Source organism: Stegostoma tigrinum, chromosome 18 (assembly GCF_030684315.1).
Source record: "Stegostoma tigrinum isolate sSteTig4 chromosome 18, sSteTig4.hap1, whole genome shotgun sequence".
NCBI lineage: Eukaryota > Metazoa > Chordata > Chondrichthyes > Orectolobiformes > Stegostomatidae > Stegostoma > Stegostoma tigrinum.
Window position 1 is genome coordinate 51,074,342 of NC_081371.1, and position 17,437 is coordinate 51,091,778.

At 46.8% G+C, this 17,437-nt stretch overlaps 1 protein-coding gene across 7 annotated transcripts in view; it reads right to left on the bottom strand.

Moving 5' to 3' along the window:
• The window catches only part of ttc41 (tetratricopeptide repeat domain 41), a 62,093-nt gene that overhangs the window by 13,014 nt on the left and 31,642 nt on the right, over nucleotides 1-17,437 (bottom strand). For all 7 annotated transcript variants that reach the window (XM_048548600.2, XM_048548597.2, XM_048548598.2 and 4 more), the window contains 4 exons: nucleotides 10,043-10,200; nucleotides 7,696-7,835; nucleotides 2,866-3,049; nucleotides 2,014-2,161 (listed from right to left, as the gene is read on the bottom strand). In XM_048548600.2, coding sequence (XP_048404557.2) covers nucleotides 2,014-2,161; nucleotides 2,866-3,049; nucleotides 7,696-7,835; nucleotides 10,043-10,200 — 630 coding nt within the window. The remainder of the gene's footprint in view (nucleotides 1-2,013; nucleotides 2,162-2,865; nucleotides 3,050-7,695; nucleotides 7,836-10,042; nucleotides 10,201-17,437) is intronic.

Below are 17,437 nucleotides of genomic sequence, written 5' to 3' on the forward strand. Positions count from 1 at the left end.
CACTAATTAATGTTTAGTCACTGTTAATTTTAGTTTGTTTCTTGCAGAAAACGTCTTTAAAATGTGAAATATTATTGCATAATTTTTTTTGGCTGGCAGGAAATGAATATCCCTTGTTAAAAGGGTCAGCCTCTATGAAGAACAAAATATATAGTTCAAATCATCACAATCTATCACTCACCCATCAGTTGTCTCTAGAACTCAGTACTCAGTCTAGCATACAGATTCTCCACCTCAGCCTCACATTCCAATCAATGATACTAGCCTTACACCCATCTCTCTGCCTGCATATTCAGCTTTAGCTATTCAGCTGACAGGCAAATCACCCAAACTCAATGCAATGTAATTACTGACATCCTACTTTCTTCTTTTCTGCAAGAAATTCTGTGCATAATAGAAGCAGAGCCTCTGGGAGACAAGGTCATTCGTAACAGCCAACCCCTATGGAAATGTTTCTCCTTATCATGGAGTTGGCTACAACAGAGCCCATATTATCTAATATCACTTGGATCAATGAGGATGACGGTGGATTCCTACTTCATGCTCCTTCTCAATTCCAAGTTCCCCTTTACTTGGGATAATCTCTGATGCCTACCATATCACTGTTCCCTCAACCCAACCTATCACAACTGATTTCAGTTTTCAGAATTTCAAGAACTGGTATCTGCCCAACCATAGCAATACTCAAGAGAAACGGTAACATCACTCCACTGAACAAGAAGTATTATCACTTGATTGGAAACTCACAACCACTACTTTAGATACTGGCATTAAGTTCCATGTAACGTAAAGGCTAATATGGAGTTGGAAGCAGCTCATGGTGAGTCACTAGGCAATGAATAGGCTGCAGTCGAGACGGTTCAATGCTCCAGTTCACCCAAGGAAATGAGGCACCCTATTGAAATCAACACCATTTTGGGAGCATTGGTAAAACTGTCATTCAGCTTCCTGTCACTGTCAAGAAACATGGAAGGTCCAGCTCCAAATTGGCAGAAGCCCGGAGAACATTCCCTCTCAGCTGTTCTGTGCCTCTGACATGCTGCAGACCCAGTTTACTGCAAGTGCAGCCCATATCTGTTGCAGCTTCTATCCTCAATGTAAGGGTGCAACAACACTCCTTGCCAAATATAAGAATTCATTACAATTATGGCAAAGGTACTCCAGAGTACTTTGAGACACTTTACAATCGCGAAAAGTTCTTCAAACTTATCGTTGATGCAGATTTGTGCCCAGCTCTTTAAGTAATACTAATGCAGGGCCCTTCTTTCAATTTATGATTTAATGTGATAATATGCACACTCATTGAATGTACCCGTGTGGTCCAAATTTTTTAAACATGTGTCGCATAATGTGTAGGGCTATATAATGTCATGACAGCATGTATTGAATTGCTTCTAGCATTCAGAAGGACTGTATGCATCAATGCCTTTCTCAAGCTGGTGTGCCTTGTACGCTGTACAGGAAGCAAGCACAAGAACTGCACAAAACCAGCCCAGCCTGTCTCCGCTTCCCTAACCTGTTCTTCCTCTCACCCATCCCTTCCTCCCACCTCAAGCCGCACCTCCATTTCCTACCTACTACCTCATCCCGCCTCCTTGACCTGTCCGTCTTCCCTGGACTGACCTATTCCCCTCCCTATCTCCATACCTATACGCTACTCTCCACCTATCTTCTTTTCTCTCCATCTTCCATCCGCCTCCCCCTGTCTCCCTATTTATTCCAGAATCCTCTCCCCACCCCCCTTTTCTGACGAAGGGTCTAGGACCGAAACGTCAGCTTTTGTGCTCCTTGAATGCTGCTTGGCCTGCTGTGTTCATCCAGCTTCACACTTTGAGATCTTGGATTCTCCAGCATCTGCAGTTCCCATTATCACAAGAACTGCACACACCAGGTGGTCAAACAGCTGCAGCAGAATCATCTCCTACACTGCTGCTGGTCCAAAATTCATTCCAACAGTCTTTGACGGATGACATGTATGACGGGCAGACAAAAATAAGAAGTAAAGGAACTCACTTATGGAAACCTTCAAGAATGTTTAAATTCGCTACTGCACATGGATCACAGGTCTTTTTAGTAAATCTCCTGGCCTTCTGCAGTATGTCTCTAATGTCGGTTGAGCCTCCTTGCATAACTAAATTAGCCAATTTAAACAACAAGTGTGCTGTAAAACAAATTAATAATAAGTTTGGTTTGTTGGTATACATTTCTGGGATACATTTTAAGATTTAACATAAAATTGCAAAACTCTGAGCCATACGTATTGCCACAAATAAAATGAATTTGTGCCCTTCCCACATGAATACTTAGTAGCACACAGACTAAGTGATGTTGTTTAATTCCACTTAGTAAATAAGATTTCCATTAATGTTTTGGTGCTATAGGCAAAAGCAAAATTAATATTCATTCATGTGACTTATAATGCTTCTTAGTATGTTACAAAAAACCACTCAGAGGAACAAATATATATATTCCTCACATGCAATTAAAATCAGACTAGTAAGAAATAGCAGCAACTGCAGATGCTGGAGAATTTAAGATAACAAGGTCTAGAGCTGGATGAACGGAGCGGGCCAAGCAGCATCATAGGAGCAGGAAGGTTGACGTTTTGGGCCTAGACCCTCTAGGCCTGAAACGTCAGCCTTCCTGCTCCACTGATGCTGCTTGGCCTGCTCTGTTCATCCAGCTCTACACCTTGTAATCGCTAGTAAGAAATATATGTTTTTTTAACATTAATTGGGAAACATTGATGTAAATTGGCTCATTGTGGTTTCTAGCCTTAACAGAATTAGTTAAGCATAAGTCTTAATGCTCTCCAGCATCTGGTATATTGTGCAAAATGGCGGCACATAGCACTTGTTTAATTACCTGTACGTCTGACCATCTCTGGAAGATTTTTCCTGATATATCTCGATGCATAAACGATACTGTGCAAAGCCTTCCTAAAATGCATTTCTGCGTCCTGTATCCTGCCCATCCTGTCGCATAGCTGTCCGATACTGTGGTGAACTTTAAAATAAATCTCAGTTTCCTTCAGGCTCATAGGGCATGACTAAAATCAGTAATGCACATATTCCAGAATTAGATTGCAAGCAGATATTCAATTTCATATCCTCTTCATCAATAGATAGCCTGGTTCCATCTCCTTGACCTGCCTCTCTCACTATATTAGCCTTATTAATTGCCTTCAGGTTAATAACTTCAATACTTTGCAATTCTGCAGCGTTCCATCCTCCACAAACTTCAGTTCATCTAATATCTAGTGCATATGCCTATCCTACAACAAATTCAATTCTAATATTGCAGACATCTTTGTTTTTCCACATTAGCTTCTTTTTCAGCAATACTTCAGATTTAAAACTTAGGATTGAGTTTATAATTCTTGGATGGACTCTATACACTTCAACCGCGTGCATTCTTTGTTCCTCTTACATCTTCCCTTTAACTCCCCACTCCTCAGTGGGTTAAAGTTCCTGTATGGAAACAGGAGATCCTGAATTTGAATCTCAGCAACACTCTCCTGCCCAAAGGGCCTTTGAATTAATCTGATGTACATGTTGTCAAATATTTTGGGAGTTGGTTACCTCAGTTAGCTGGACAGCTGGTTTGCGATGAAATCAGGCCAATCTTATGGGTTCAATTCCCAAACAGTTGATATGTGGAGACCACCATTGGTCAGCTCTCGCTTTGAGAAATTAGCCCTGTGGTCCTCTGAGACTACAGCAACTTTGCATTTTTAACCTTTACCACACAAAGCTTTCAATCTGGAATTTCCTCTCCCTCTGCCTTGCAAATTCCAGTATTCATTGCCTGTCTACAATTTCCTGAAGCAGATGGTAGTAGACCCCCTTCTTGAACCACTGCAGTCTGTGTGGTCAAGGTGCCTCCCACATTAATTCTTGTTTACTAATTGTAGATTTTAAATGCATTTGTAGGACGTGGGTGTCACTGGCTGGTCAGCCTGTCCCTAGTTGCCCTTGAGAAGATGGTAGTGAGTTGCCTTCTTAAACCGCTGCTACGAGGGGTTGACCCATAATGCCATTAGGGAGGGAATTCCAGAATTGTGACCAACAACAGCGAAGGCATGGCAATATATTTCCAGTCAGGATGGTGAGTGGATTGGTGGTGCTCACATGTATCTGCTGCCCTTTGCCTTCTAGATGCAAGTGTCGCAGGTTTGGAAGGTGCTGTTGGACAATCTTTGATGAATTTCTGCAGAGCACCTTGTAGATGGTACGCACTGCTGCTGTAGAGGGTCGAAGGTGGAGATAGTGGACACTTGAGAACGTGGTGCCAATCGAGCAGGCTACTTTGGCCTGGATGATGTCAAGCATCTTAAGTGTTGTTAGAACTGCACTCATCCAGGCAAATGGGGAGTATCCTGTCACATTCCTTAATTGTGCCTTGTTGACGATGGACAAGTTTCACGGAGTCAGGACATGAGTTACTTACCACAGTATTCTTACCCTCCAACCTGTTCTTGTAGCTGCTGTATTTATGTGGTGAATCCAGTTCAGTTCTCCCCCCTTGAATGTTGATAGTGGGCGATTTAGTGAACCATTGGATGTCAAGGGACAATAATTAGATTGTCTCTTAGTAGTGATGGTGGCATTTGTGTGGTCTGAATGTTACTTGCCACTTGTCAGCCCAAGTCTAGATATTGTCCAGAACTTGTTGCATTTGACATGGACTGCTTCAGTATCTGAGAAGTAGCACATGGTGCTGATAGTATGTAAACATCCCCACTTCTGACCTTATGATGGAGGGACGTCATTGATGAAGGCACTGAAGATGGTTGGAGGGTCAAGGGCACTACCCAAAGGAGATCCTGCAGAGATGTCCCGGAGCTGAGATGACTGCCTCCAATAACCACAAACATCTTCCTACGTGCCAGGTTTGATTCCAACCAGCAGAGAATTTGTCCCCTGATAACAATTATTCCAGTTTTGCTCGGACACTGTCGTGCCACACTCTGTTGAATGAAGCTTTGATGTCACTCTCACCTCACCTAGCAACTTGATGCAGCTGAGTGGCTGAGAGTAGTTAGCTGGAGTCAGATGTAAGCAGACCAATGAGGGCAGAAGGTTTCATTCTCTGGAGAATATTAGTTTTTAGGACATTCTGGCAGTTCACCCACCAATGCTACTGATACTTTGATCAGAGATAATGGGAACTGCAGATGCTGGAGAATCCGAGATAACAAAGTGTGGAGCTAGATGAACACAGCAGGCCAAGCAGCACCTTAGGAGCACAAAAGCTGACTTTTCAGGCCTAGACCCTTTATCTCCCCCTCCCATTCCTTAGACGACATGTCCATCCTGGGCCTCCTGCAGTGCCACAATGATGCCACCCGAAGGTTGCAGGAACAGCAACTCGTATTCCGCTTGGGAACCCTGCAGCCCAATGGTATCAATGTGGATTTCACAAGCTTCAAAATCTCCCCTCCCCCCACTGCATCCCAAAACCAGCCCCGCTGATCTCCACCTCCCTAACCTGTTCTTCCTCTCATCTATCCCCTCCTCCTACCTCAAGCCACACCTCCATTTCCTACCTACTAACCTCATCCCACCCCCTTAACCTGTCCGTCCTCCCCAGACTGACCTAACTCCTCCCTACCTCCCCACCTATACTCTCCTCTCCGCCTATCTTCTCCTCTATCCATCTTCGGTCCGCCCACACCCCCCCTTATTTATTTCAGAATCCTCTCCCCATACCCCTTTTCTGATGAAGGGTCTAGGCCCGAAACGTCAGCTTTTGTGCTCCTAAGATTCTGCTTGGCCTGCTATGTTCATCCAGCTCCACACTTTGTTATCTACTGATATTTTGAACTGAATTCAAATTCTTAGATTTAACTAATAATGAACATACATTTAAAAAAAAACAAATAACTATGGATGCTGGAAACAACAGCAGAAATTGCTAGAGAAACTCAGCAGGTTAGGCAGCATCTGGGGAGGGAAAGCTGTTAATGCTTTGGATCTAATGACTCTTCTTCAGTTCAGGGTCACCAGACTGAACCATCAACTCTGCTTTCTTCCACAGATGCTGCCAAACATAATTAACTTGTACACTCTGACAGATCAGTCGAGGTCTCCGAATCACTGGTACAGTGACATAATCTTGCACTACTGTACCAAATATTTGGTCACCTCTCCTACTTGCTTGTAGTTAGACTCAAATCCATTTTCTTATCACTTTATTAAGCACCTTGTTTATTTTTAACACATTAAAGATACTGTATAAACGTAAGTTATCTTGATGTGTCTCATGAAATAAAAGTGTAGTTTATAAATATCGATTGTTGCATTTATTTTGAACTTTACACTATTCCAAAGAATATCGAAGTTTTATATTTTTAATTTGTTTAATTGACGTGTAGAGTCCTCTGAGTAACTAGGTTCAAAAACATGCAAGTACTTCTAATACTGATAATAACTGAGGCTCTACTTATACAGCCATGTTTGTTAAAGGGATGCTCTCCTCTAAGTCACACCCAGCCTTCCCTCTAAATTGCATGGCTGCACACACCAGAGCTGCTCGACATTCTGCACAGAGTAATTTTAGCAAGGAGCTGTCCAACAGACCTCGATCAAAAGAAAATAATATTGGGGCAATGTTGGTCACACCCATCATGACTTCAAATTACATTGTCAGTCCTTCTCTGTCACTCCTCAGATACTGAAGCAGTCCAGGAATCAAAATCTCAGAATGCCGTTCGTAACAGCACTGTGGTGCACTGAACTCTTCCAAAATGCAGGAGTTTAAGAAGGTGATTCATCACCAACTTGTCAAAGGCAATTAAGAACAGGCAACAACCTGTTATAGTGGAATTCAAACCCAGGTCCCCAAAAAATTACCTAGGTCTCAGGATTACTTGTTCAGCAACAATATCACAATGCTATTGCATCCACCAAATTGGGTATTTATTCAATATATATTCTCTGGAGAATAAAAGAATGAGAGATCATCTCATTGAAACATTCAACATAATGAAGAAACTTGACAAGTCTTGTTTTCTCTAGCCAGGGAATCTAAATCAAAGGAGCAGTTTCAGTGTAAATGGCTAATCATTTAGGGCTAAGGTGAGGAGAAATTTCTTCACTCAAAGGGTTTGAATTTTTGGATGTTTTTACCACAGAGAGTTGTGGATGAACTCTAATTTGAGGCTGCAATGGACAGAACTTTGGTCTTTCACTGCTTCAAATTATATCAAGAGCAGGTGGGAAAGTGGAGTTGAAGCTAAAAATCAAACATAATCATGTTGAATGGAATAGCAAGCTTCACAGCTAGCATGGTCTTCTCCTGCTCCCATTTCTTATGTTTTCCTAGCTCCATCATTATGGGAAAAAGACCATCATTTATGCTGCGACCATTTAATGATTCTATGATTTATATTTAACTACTCTCAGCCACTCAATAAACAAACATTTCTCTCTAGATCAGAGTTTCAAACATGGTTTCAGTTAATTAGAAGCATAGTGCTTTGTGATCGTAAATGCTTGAGTAGGGATGTGAATTTTTACGTTTATTTGTTAAACAGCTTATAACATGATTGTACCTTAAAAATTTTTAATTTTATCCCAAAATATTTATATATTCCCAGGTCAATAATCGTTATAAAATTATCACTGAGATTGTAATTGATCGCTTTGAATATTGTGCTTGAGTACAAATCTGACTAAATATTGCTAATTTTACCTCTGGCAACAAAGTTTGGGCAATTAGAAGTAATTCTTCTGCTGCTGCAGTCTTGTCAATTTCTTTCAGAAACTCTGCAGTAAACCATATCAAAGTAGCCTGACTGCAGCTGTTATAGTTCAACATTTCATTATCACCATCTGTAATGACAAACATTAATTTTCCAGGTCAGAGAGTCATACAGCACAGAAACAGATCTGTTGAGCCAACTTGTCCATGCCGACCAAGTTTCCCAAACTATACAAGTCTCACTTGCCTGCGATAGGCCCATATGCCTCTAAACCTTTTGTACCCATATACCTGTCCAAATGTCTTTTGAATGTTGTAAATGTATCTGCATCTACCACTTCCTCTAGTAGCTTATTCTAGATATGAGCAACCTTCTGTTTGAAAAAACAAAAATAGAAATTGCTGGAAAAGGTGCGGAGGTAGGGAGGGGTTGGGTAGTCCTGGGAGGACGGACAGATCAAGGGGGCAGGATGAGGTTAGTTGGCAGGAAATGGCCCATTTCCTACCTACTAACCTCATCCTGCCCCCTTGACCTGTGCATCCTCCCTGGACTGACCCACTACCACCCTACCTCCCACCTACACTCACCTTTACTGGCTCCATCCCTGCCTCTTTGACTTGTCTGTCTCCTCGCCACCTATCTTTTCCTCTATCCATCATTGATCCACCTCCCCTCCCCTCTCTCCCTATTTATTTCAGAACTCCCTTCCCCTCCCCCTTTCCGATGAAGGGTCTAAGCCCAAAACGTCAGCTTTCCTGCTCCTACGATGCTGCTTGGCCTGCTGTGTTCATCCAGTTCTACACCTTGTTATTTGGGATTGTCCAGCATCTGCAGTTCCTATTACCTCTCATCAGTATAATGTTTTGATGGAGGGGTGCAGTGTGACCAATCTCAGTCTCTTTTAGAGATGAGGTTCACATTGTCAGCAGCACCTACTGGAAATAAAGTGGAAACTCAATGTTAAGGCCAGAAGACTGCTAATTCATTACCAGAAAGGCATAAAAACACCATTGCACTTTTTTGTTGTACAAAAATAGGAACCTACTATAAAAGCTATATTTTGAGCTGTTATAATTTTTAAATAAAGTTTAGCGAACCAAGGTGAAGTACAAAGCTACTTTGCATGATAATTATCAGATGAGAATATAGAGGGCATGGTTAGTAAGTTTGTGGATGGCACCAAAATTGCTGGTATAGTGGACAGTGAAGAAGGTTTCCTAAGATTACAAAGGGCCCTCGATCAATTGGGTCATTTGGTCGAGGAACGGAAGATGGAGTTTAATTTGGATAAATGCGAAGTATTGCATTTTGGTAAGACAAACAAGGGCGGAACTTACACAGTTAAAATTAGGGCCTTGGGTAGTGTTGTAGAAGAGAGACCTTTATGGGGAGTGAGACAAAAAATAAGTGATCATAAAAAGAATAAATGAAGAGAGAGGTTCCTAGGAGGAAGAAGATCAGAAAGAAATTGTGATGAGAAGTAAGAGAGTTTGGAAGCTTTAAATAAGAAAGGGATTTGCTATCAAACAACTATTTTTCTTGCAAGTGGTATGCTTAAAAAATACTTCTAATGAAAATGACTGGATTTTCCGCTGGCCAGGCATTCGTTATGTCAGAGTAGATCGGAGGTGCATGTGGGACTCTTCCGAATATTCATCTTAGCACACTTCAAAGAAATTGTCTGGGAAGTTAAATTTTCTGTTTGAATTCTATGCCTGGAACCCTCCAAAAGTCACCATTTAAATCGGAGACTTCAGAGGGTTTCAATCAAATTATGCAAAAGAGTTATTCAATAAATGTTTGACAATTAAATACATAGTCTAACCCAAGTAGCTTTTAAACTAAGTTTGCATTTACCTCACATTCCCAGTTGCAAATCCCTTTGATTCTGAACAGTACCTTCAGACACTGACCTGACCCCACACTCTTCCCCACTTAGAACCCAGAGCACCCCTCTACACCAGGACCTGACACCTGCACCCTGGGTCCCATCACCCCAATCCTAATCTGTACCCGATTATACCTTCACCAGACCCAACTATCCCTAACCCACCAGTAACACAACCCTTACCAGACCCGACCCCTGAAATCTGTGTAGGGTAGCCACTCCCCAGAAAATCTGGTTCACTTAGTACACAAAATATTAATTAAAACCAAAAAACCATTAAGGAAGCTATATGGAAAATTATGTAACAGAGGTACCTACTAATAATTGATACATTTTCCTACCATACATCAAGATAAATTAAGTGAAAGATTAAAACTTAATTTTTCCACAAAGAATTGAGAACAATACTTTTTTCATAGTAACTGTAAATATTATTTCAAATTTCATACTTTCTGATATATAGGGTCTGGCCAGGAACTCAATCACCATGTTGTGATAGGAAACCGTAGGATCAAATCCTGCCTCTGATAACAAATCCCAGTAATGGACTAGGTCCATCTTCGACTGGTAAGAATGCTTTGAATTCTGATAAATTAAATCCATGATTCTAAAGAGAAAGAAACAAGACAATTTACTTTTGAATTCTGCCTGACATTTTACCTGTGAAAAATAGGTCATTAGACTGCCATTGGCATTAACCTCCCAAAAGGCAATAAACATACATAAAGTAAACAAGCATAAATATGCATCTGGGGTGTTGAGGTTTGGGGTAGCTAGGAATGATTTTGACTGTTAGCAAGTATACAATAAAATGATACTAGTTTTAGTCAAATTCCAGCCCATAGTAATAAGAATGAGGACACACTAGTTTTTATTTGAGCATCATAACTATTCCATGTCAGCATTAGGCAACAAAAGAAAGGGTTAGCTGTAAAGGGGATGCAAGAGCACAGGTAACTAGGTGTATGTGTGCATAAGTCATTGAAGGCTTGCAGGGAAATTTGAAAGAGTAGATAATAAAACATACAGTATCCCAGATTTTGTAAACAGGAGCAAATCATGCAAGAGCAAGGAGGTTATGAGGAACTTGGATAAGATCAGTTGGATTATTACATCCAATTCTGTATGCTACATTTTCGAAAGGACTTGAAGGAATTTGAGAGAATGATGAAAAGATTTGCAAGAATGGATGTGAGTTTGCTCGCTGCGCTGGAAGGTAGTTTTCAGACGTTTCGTCACTTTTTTTTATTTGAAAAAATATACTTTATTCATAGAATGTACAAAAAATAAAACATTTATACACCTACCCAGTCATGCAAGCCACTCCGGGATACCCGGGGGTACGTACACCAACTAAAGGAAAAAAAAAACAAAACAGAGAAAAAAAAACAAAGCAAAGAAACCACCCCGGCAGTCGTCACCCCGCACAGTCCCAGTTGGCCCCCTGACCAGTTGGGGAAGGCGCTAGCTGGGCCCAGTTACCAGATAGGATTCTTTTCCCTTTTCTGGACGAGGGGGCTCATACGGTGGTCTTTCCCCACCGCGCCTTGGCGGCGGCTGCCCCAAGCTTTAGCGCGTCCCTCAGCACGTAGCCCTGGACCTTGGAGTGCGCTAGTCTGCAACACTCGGTCGGGGTCAGTTCTTTCAGCTGGCAGACCAGCAAGTTGCGGGCAGACCAAAGAGCGTCTTTCACCGCATTGATGGTCCTCCAGGCGCAGTTGATGTTGGTCTCGGTGTGCGCCCCCGGAAACAGCCCGTAGAGCACGGAGTCCCGCGTCACGGAGCTGCTCGGGACGAACCTCGACAAATACCACTGCATCCCCCTCCAGACCTCCTGCGCATAGGCACACTCCAGAAGGAGGTGATCAACAGTCTCGTCCCCCCCGCAGCCACCTCGAGGGCAGCGTGCGGTGGTGCAGAGATTCCGGGCATGCATAAAGGATCTCACTGGCAGAGCCCCTCTCACCGCCAGCCAAGCAATGTCCTTGTGCTTGTTTGAAAGTTCTGGCGATGAGGCATTCTGCCAAACGACTTTGGCAGTCTGCGTGGGGAACCACACGACGGGATCCACCCTCTCCTTTTCCCGAAGGGTCCTGAGGATACTACGTGCTGACCACTGCCTGACGGCCTTGTGGTCAAAGGTGTTTCCTTTCAAAAATTTCTCCACGAAGGACAGGTGGTATGGAACGGTCCAACTACTCGGAGCGTTCCGCGGCAACGAGGCCAGGCCCATCCTTCGCACCACCAGGGACAGGTAGAACCTCAGTAAGTAGTGACACTTGGTGTTTGCGTACTGAGGATCTACGCACAGCTTGGTGCAGCCACACACAAAGGTAGCCGTCAGGGCGAGGGTGGCGTTCGGTACGCCCTTTCCCCCATTTCCCAGGTCTTTGTACATGGTGTCTCTGCGGACCCGGTCCATCCTCGACCCCCAAATGAAGTGGAAGATGGCCCGGGTGACCGCAGCGGCGCAGGTCCAGGTAATAGGCCAGGCCTGCGCCATATACAACAGTACCGAAAGCCCCTCACACCTGACAACCAGGTTCTTACCCACGATGGAGAGGGACCGGAGCGTCCACCTGCCCAGCTTCTACTTAAATTTGGCGATACGCTCCTCCCAAGTCTTAGTGCATGCCCCAGCTCCACCAAACCAAACACCCAGCACCTTCAGGTAGTCTGTCCTGACGGTGAAGGGGATGAAGGAGCGGTCATCCCAGTTCCCGAAGAACATGACCTCGCTCTTACCCCTATTGACTTTGGCACCCGAGGCCAGTTCAAACTGGCCGCAGATGTCCAACAGCCTACTCACCGACCGACGATCGGTGCAGAAGACGGCAACATCATCCATGTACAGGGAGGTCTTGACCTGAAGGCCTCCGCTGCCTGGGATAGTCACGCCCTTCAGGCTCACGTCCTTCCTGATGGAGGCGGCGAAGGGCTCCACACAGCACACGAACAAGGCAGGAGAGAGCGGGCAGCCCTGCCTGACTCCAGATCTAACAGGAAAACTATCTGATTCCCACCCGTTGATCGAGACTGCACTAACGATGTTGGCGTAGAGCAGCCGGATCCAATTGCGGATGCCCTCCCCGAACCCCAATTTGGAGAGGACGTCCCTCATGTAAGCATGAGAGACCCTGTCGAAGGCCTTCTCCTGGTCCAGGCTGACGAGGCAGGTGTCCACCCGCCTGTCCTGTACGTAGGCGATCGTATCCCTGATGAGCACGAGGCTCTCAGCGATCTTCCTGCCTGGCACAGCACAGGTTTGGTCAGGGTGAATCACTGACTCCAGGACAGACCCGACCCGGTTGGCAATGACCTTGGCCAGGATTTTGTGGTCCACGTTCAAAAGTGAAATGGGACGCCAATTCTTAATTTCTTCCCTCTCCCCCTTCCTCTTGTAAATGAGGGTGATGATGCCCTTCCTCATGAACTTGCACATTTCCCCTGCCCGAAGCGCACTATCGTACACCTCCAGCAGGTCCTGGCCGACCAGGCCCCACAGAGCAGAATACAGCTCGACCGGTAAGCCGTTGCTTCCGGGAGTCCTATTCCTCTGCAAGGACTTGAGGGCTCTGGCCAGTTCGTCCAGGGATATCGGCCGGTCCAGCCACTCCCTCGTGCCGTCGTCTAAGACCTCCGTGATAGACGACAGGAACGACTCGGAGGCCGTGCTGTCGTGGGCTTCATGTCGTACAGTCCGGCATAGAAGGATCTGCTGATCCTCAAAACGTCGGGCCGAGACGACGTCACCGAGCCGTCATCCTCCTTCAGCCGGCTAAGCACAGAGCTCTCTTTGTGCACCTTCTGAAAGAAGAAACGCGAGCATGTCTCGTCCTGCTCCACGGAGCGGACCCTGGACCGGAAGATTATCCTGGAGGCCTCCGCGGCAAAGAGCGAGGCTTGCTGGCCCCTCACCTCGCGGAGGTCCTCCGTGACATCGACCCCCATCAACTGCAGAAGGAGCAGGTTCTGCACCCTTTTCTGGAGTCGCGACAGCTTTCCCCGCCTCTCTCTTGCCTTCTGAACACCCTTGAGGACAAAGAACCTCTTGATGTTCTCCTTCACCATCTCCCACCAGTCACGTGGAGACTCAAAGAGGGGTTTCATGGTTCTCCAACCGGCGTACTCCCTCTTAAGCTCCTCGACGTTCTCTGGGGTCAACAGAGTCGTGTTGAGTTTCCACGTCCCCTTGCCGGCCGGCTGGTCGTCCTGTAAGTGACAGTCGGCCAACAGGAGGCAGTGGTCAGAGAAGAACACCGGCTCGACACCGGTGGATCTGACCGAGAACGTCCGTGACACAAACAGGAAGTCTATCCTTGAGCGCATAGACCCGTCTGGCCGCGACCAGGTATACCTCTGCTGCGCTCCGTCTGCAGGGGTGCTGAAGACGTCGAGCAGCTTGGCGTCCTTCACCGTGCCCATCAGGAATCTGGACGTGACGTCCAGTTGAATCCCCCCACCCGCTGTCCCCACGCCGGATCTTCCATCTGCATCAATGATGCAGTTGAAGTCTCCGCCTAGGATGACCGGCCTGGACGTAACCAGCAGGGGTGGAAGCCGCTGCAGGACGGCCAACCGCTCACTCCGTACCGCTGGGGCGTACACGTTGATCGGCCTCAGGGGAGCATTCCTGTAGGTGATGTCAGCCACTAGGAGGCGCCCCCCCACCACCTCCTGAACTGGAGAGATGGTGAAGTTGCGCCCCCGCAGCAGAATAGCCAGGCCCGAGGAGCGACAGTCGTTACCCCCCGACCAGATCGAAGGCCCACAGGTCCAGGCGCCGGACCATTTCCCGTACCTGCCGAGGTGCGGTATTCCGCACTCCTGCAGAAACAGGAGGTCCGCCTTGATGGTGGTCAGGTAGGCCAACGTGGACACACATCTCGCAGTTGACTTGACGCTGCGCACATTAATGCTCGCAACTCGTACCCCCATTGTGGGCAGTGACCGCAGTACCCTCCCCAAGTCCAAGGTCCAGCCCCTCCATCTGTCCCTTCATGCCCATTGCCCGGGCTAACTGCTGGACGCTCTCTAGGCTCAGGAAACCGTCCGTGCTGCCTTCCGGGTGGCATCCCCCCGTCAGGGGTGCGGAGGCAGGAGGGTCCGGCTCCGGGTCAGGCTGGGGACGTGCTGTTTCCTCCTTCCCGCCTGGAAGTTCTGGAGGGCCCTCCAGTGCTCCAGCGGCACTTGACTGGGTGTCGGAGTGAGCCTCAGGACACCTCCCGTCACCTGAAAGCGGGGTGCTGCTTTCCTTCCCCCTTGAGACCTATAACTTCTGCTTCGGGTGGGCCCTCTCCGAATCCTCCTTGTCAGAGGAGCTCTTATAGCCCCCCTGTAGCTGCCTCTTCCCGCCTGATTGTTGCGATTCCTGGGCCCGTCGACGCACCTTCCTCCTCGCTTTCCGGACTGTTGTCCACTCCCCTGGGTCGCCTGTCACCGCCTCCATTGGCTCCGGGTTGTCGGGGGGGATCGGAGCCTGCAGAGGTGCTTTGCTGGCCTCGGGCCCATCCTGCAGGGCTAGGCCCTCCTGCACGGCCTGGCCCTCCTGCACATTAGTGGGGTCCTTGCTGGGCCCTGGTGCCTTCCTCTCCTCCGGGGGGGCTGGCCCCGCATTTCCCCTGCCGGCGACCTGGGCGTAGGTGGCACCCCGCTGCGGGCATGCCCTATAGAAGTGGCCCGCTTCCCCGCAAAGGTTGCAGCTTCTCTCTCGTGGGCAATCCTTTGCAAGGTGTCCCTCCTCCCTGCAGTTCCTGCAGATGGTGGCTTTGCAGTCGGCCGCCATGTTACCTGATCTACCACAGGCATGGCAGACTTTAGGTTGCCCTGCATAGGTCAGGTAGCCCCTGCTCCCGCCGATCGTGAAGCTGGACGGTGGGTGTGCGACATTCCCGTCTGCGCCCATCCTCAGCGTCACCTTGACCTGCCTCTTACTCGTCCAGATGCCAAAGGGGTCCACGATGTCAGTTAGGTCCCCTTCCACCTTCACATACCTTCCGAGGAAGGTCAGGACATCAACTGCTGGCACATGCGGGTTGTACATGTGTACAGTCACCATACGGCTCCTCTGCGCTGGCATCATAAACAGTGGGACAGCGGTCAATACAGAGAGGGGGCCCTCACCTCCTTTCTCCTTGAAAACCTCCAGGAAGCGCTCGCAAAGCTTGGCACTCCGGAAGGTCACGTCGTAAAAACCTCCTCCGGGGAAATCCTGCAGGCAGTAAATGTCCGCAGCAGCAAACCCACAACAGTCCAACAGGACCCTCTTCACGAAGAAGGTGCAGTCCACAGGTGCACCTTCATCCACCTTCTTTACAGAAACACGGATGGTGTTCCGGACCCCCTGACCTGGGGCACGAGCACTTGCCGCAGCCATCGTTGCAGGTTGGCTGCTCCCCTGAACCAGCGTTAGGCCGAAGCCAGCATTAAGATCCACTGGTCGCAAGGGTGCACAGCCAACCCGACGTCCTCCTTTCACCTCCAAGACAGCACTCTCGTCCTCTCGGTCCACAAGAGAGTGGGTCTTTATTGTGTTCGAGATGTAAGCTAGTTCACTGAGCTTGCCGGTTTGTTCCCAGATGTTTCGTCACCATTCTAGGTAACATCATCAGTGAGCCTCCGACAAAGTGCTGGTGTTATGTCCCGCTTTCTATTTATCTGGTTAGGTTTCCTTGGGTTGGTGATGTCATTTCCTGTTCTTTTTCTCAGGGGATGGTAGATTGGCTCCAAATCAATGTGTTTGTTGATGGAGTTCCGGTTGGAATGCCATGCTTCTAGGAATTCTCGTGCATGTCTCTGTTTGGCTTGTCCTAGGATGGGTGTGTTGTCCCAATCAAAGTGGTGTCCTTCCTTATCTGTATGTAAGGATACGAGTGATAGTGGGTCATGTCGTTTTGTGGCTAGTTGATGTTCATGTATCCTGGTGGCTAGCTTTCTGCCAGTTTGTCCAATGTAGTGTTTGTCACAGTTCTTGCAAGGTATTTTGTAGATGACGTTCGTTTTATTTGTTGTCTGTATAGGGTCTTTTAAGTTCATTAGCTGCTGCTTTAGTGTGTTGGTGGGTTTGTGGGCTACCCTGATGCCAAGGGGTCCGAGTAGTCTGGCAGTCATTTCGGAAATGTCTTTGACGTAGGGGAGAGTGGTTATGGTTTCTGAGCCCGTTTTGTCTGTTTGTTTGGGTTTATTGCTGAGAAATCGACAGACTGTGTTCATAGGGTACCCATTCTTTTTGAATACGCTGTATAGGTGATTTTCCTCTGCTCTGTGTAGTTCCTCTGTGCTGCAGTGTGTGGTGGCTCGTTGGAATAATGTTCTAATGCAGCTTCGTTTGTGGGTGTTGGGATGGTTGCTCCTGTAGTTCAGTATTTGGTCCGTATGTGTTGTTTTCCTGTAGACGCTGGTTTGAAGTTCCCCATTGGCTGTTCGCTCTACTGTGACATCTAGGAATGGCAGTTTGTTGTTATTTTCCTCCTCTTTTGTGAATGTTATGCCAGTAAAGGGCATTATTGATGGTCTTGAATGTTTCCTCTAATTTGTTTTGTTTAGTGATGACAAAGGTGTCATCCACATAGCGGACCCAAAGTTTGGGTTGGATGATTGGCAGAGCTGTTTGTTCGAGTCTCTGCATTACTGCCTCTGCTAAGAACCCTGATATCGGAGATCCCATGGGTGTACCGTTGGTTTGTCTGTAGGTTTTGTTATTGAAAGTGAAGTGGGTGGTGAGGCATAGGTCCACTAGCTTGATGATGTTGTCCTTGCTGATGAGGTTGGTGGTGTCTGGTGTATGTGTCTTCTGTTCTTCTAATAGTGTAGTCAGTGTTTCTTTGGCCAGGCTGATGTTGATG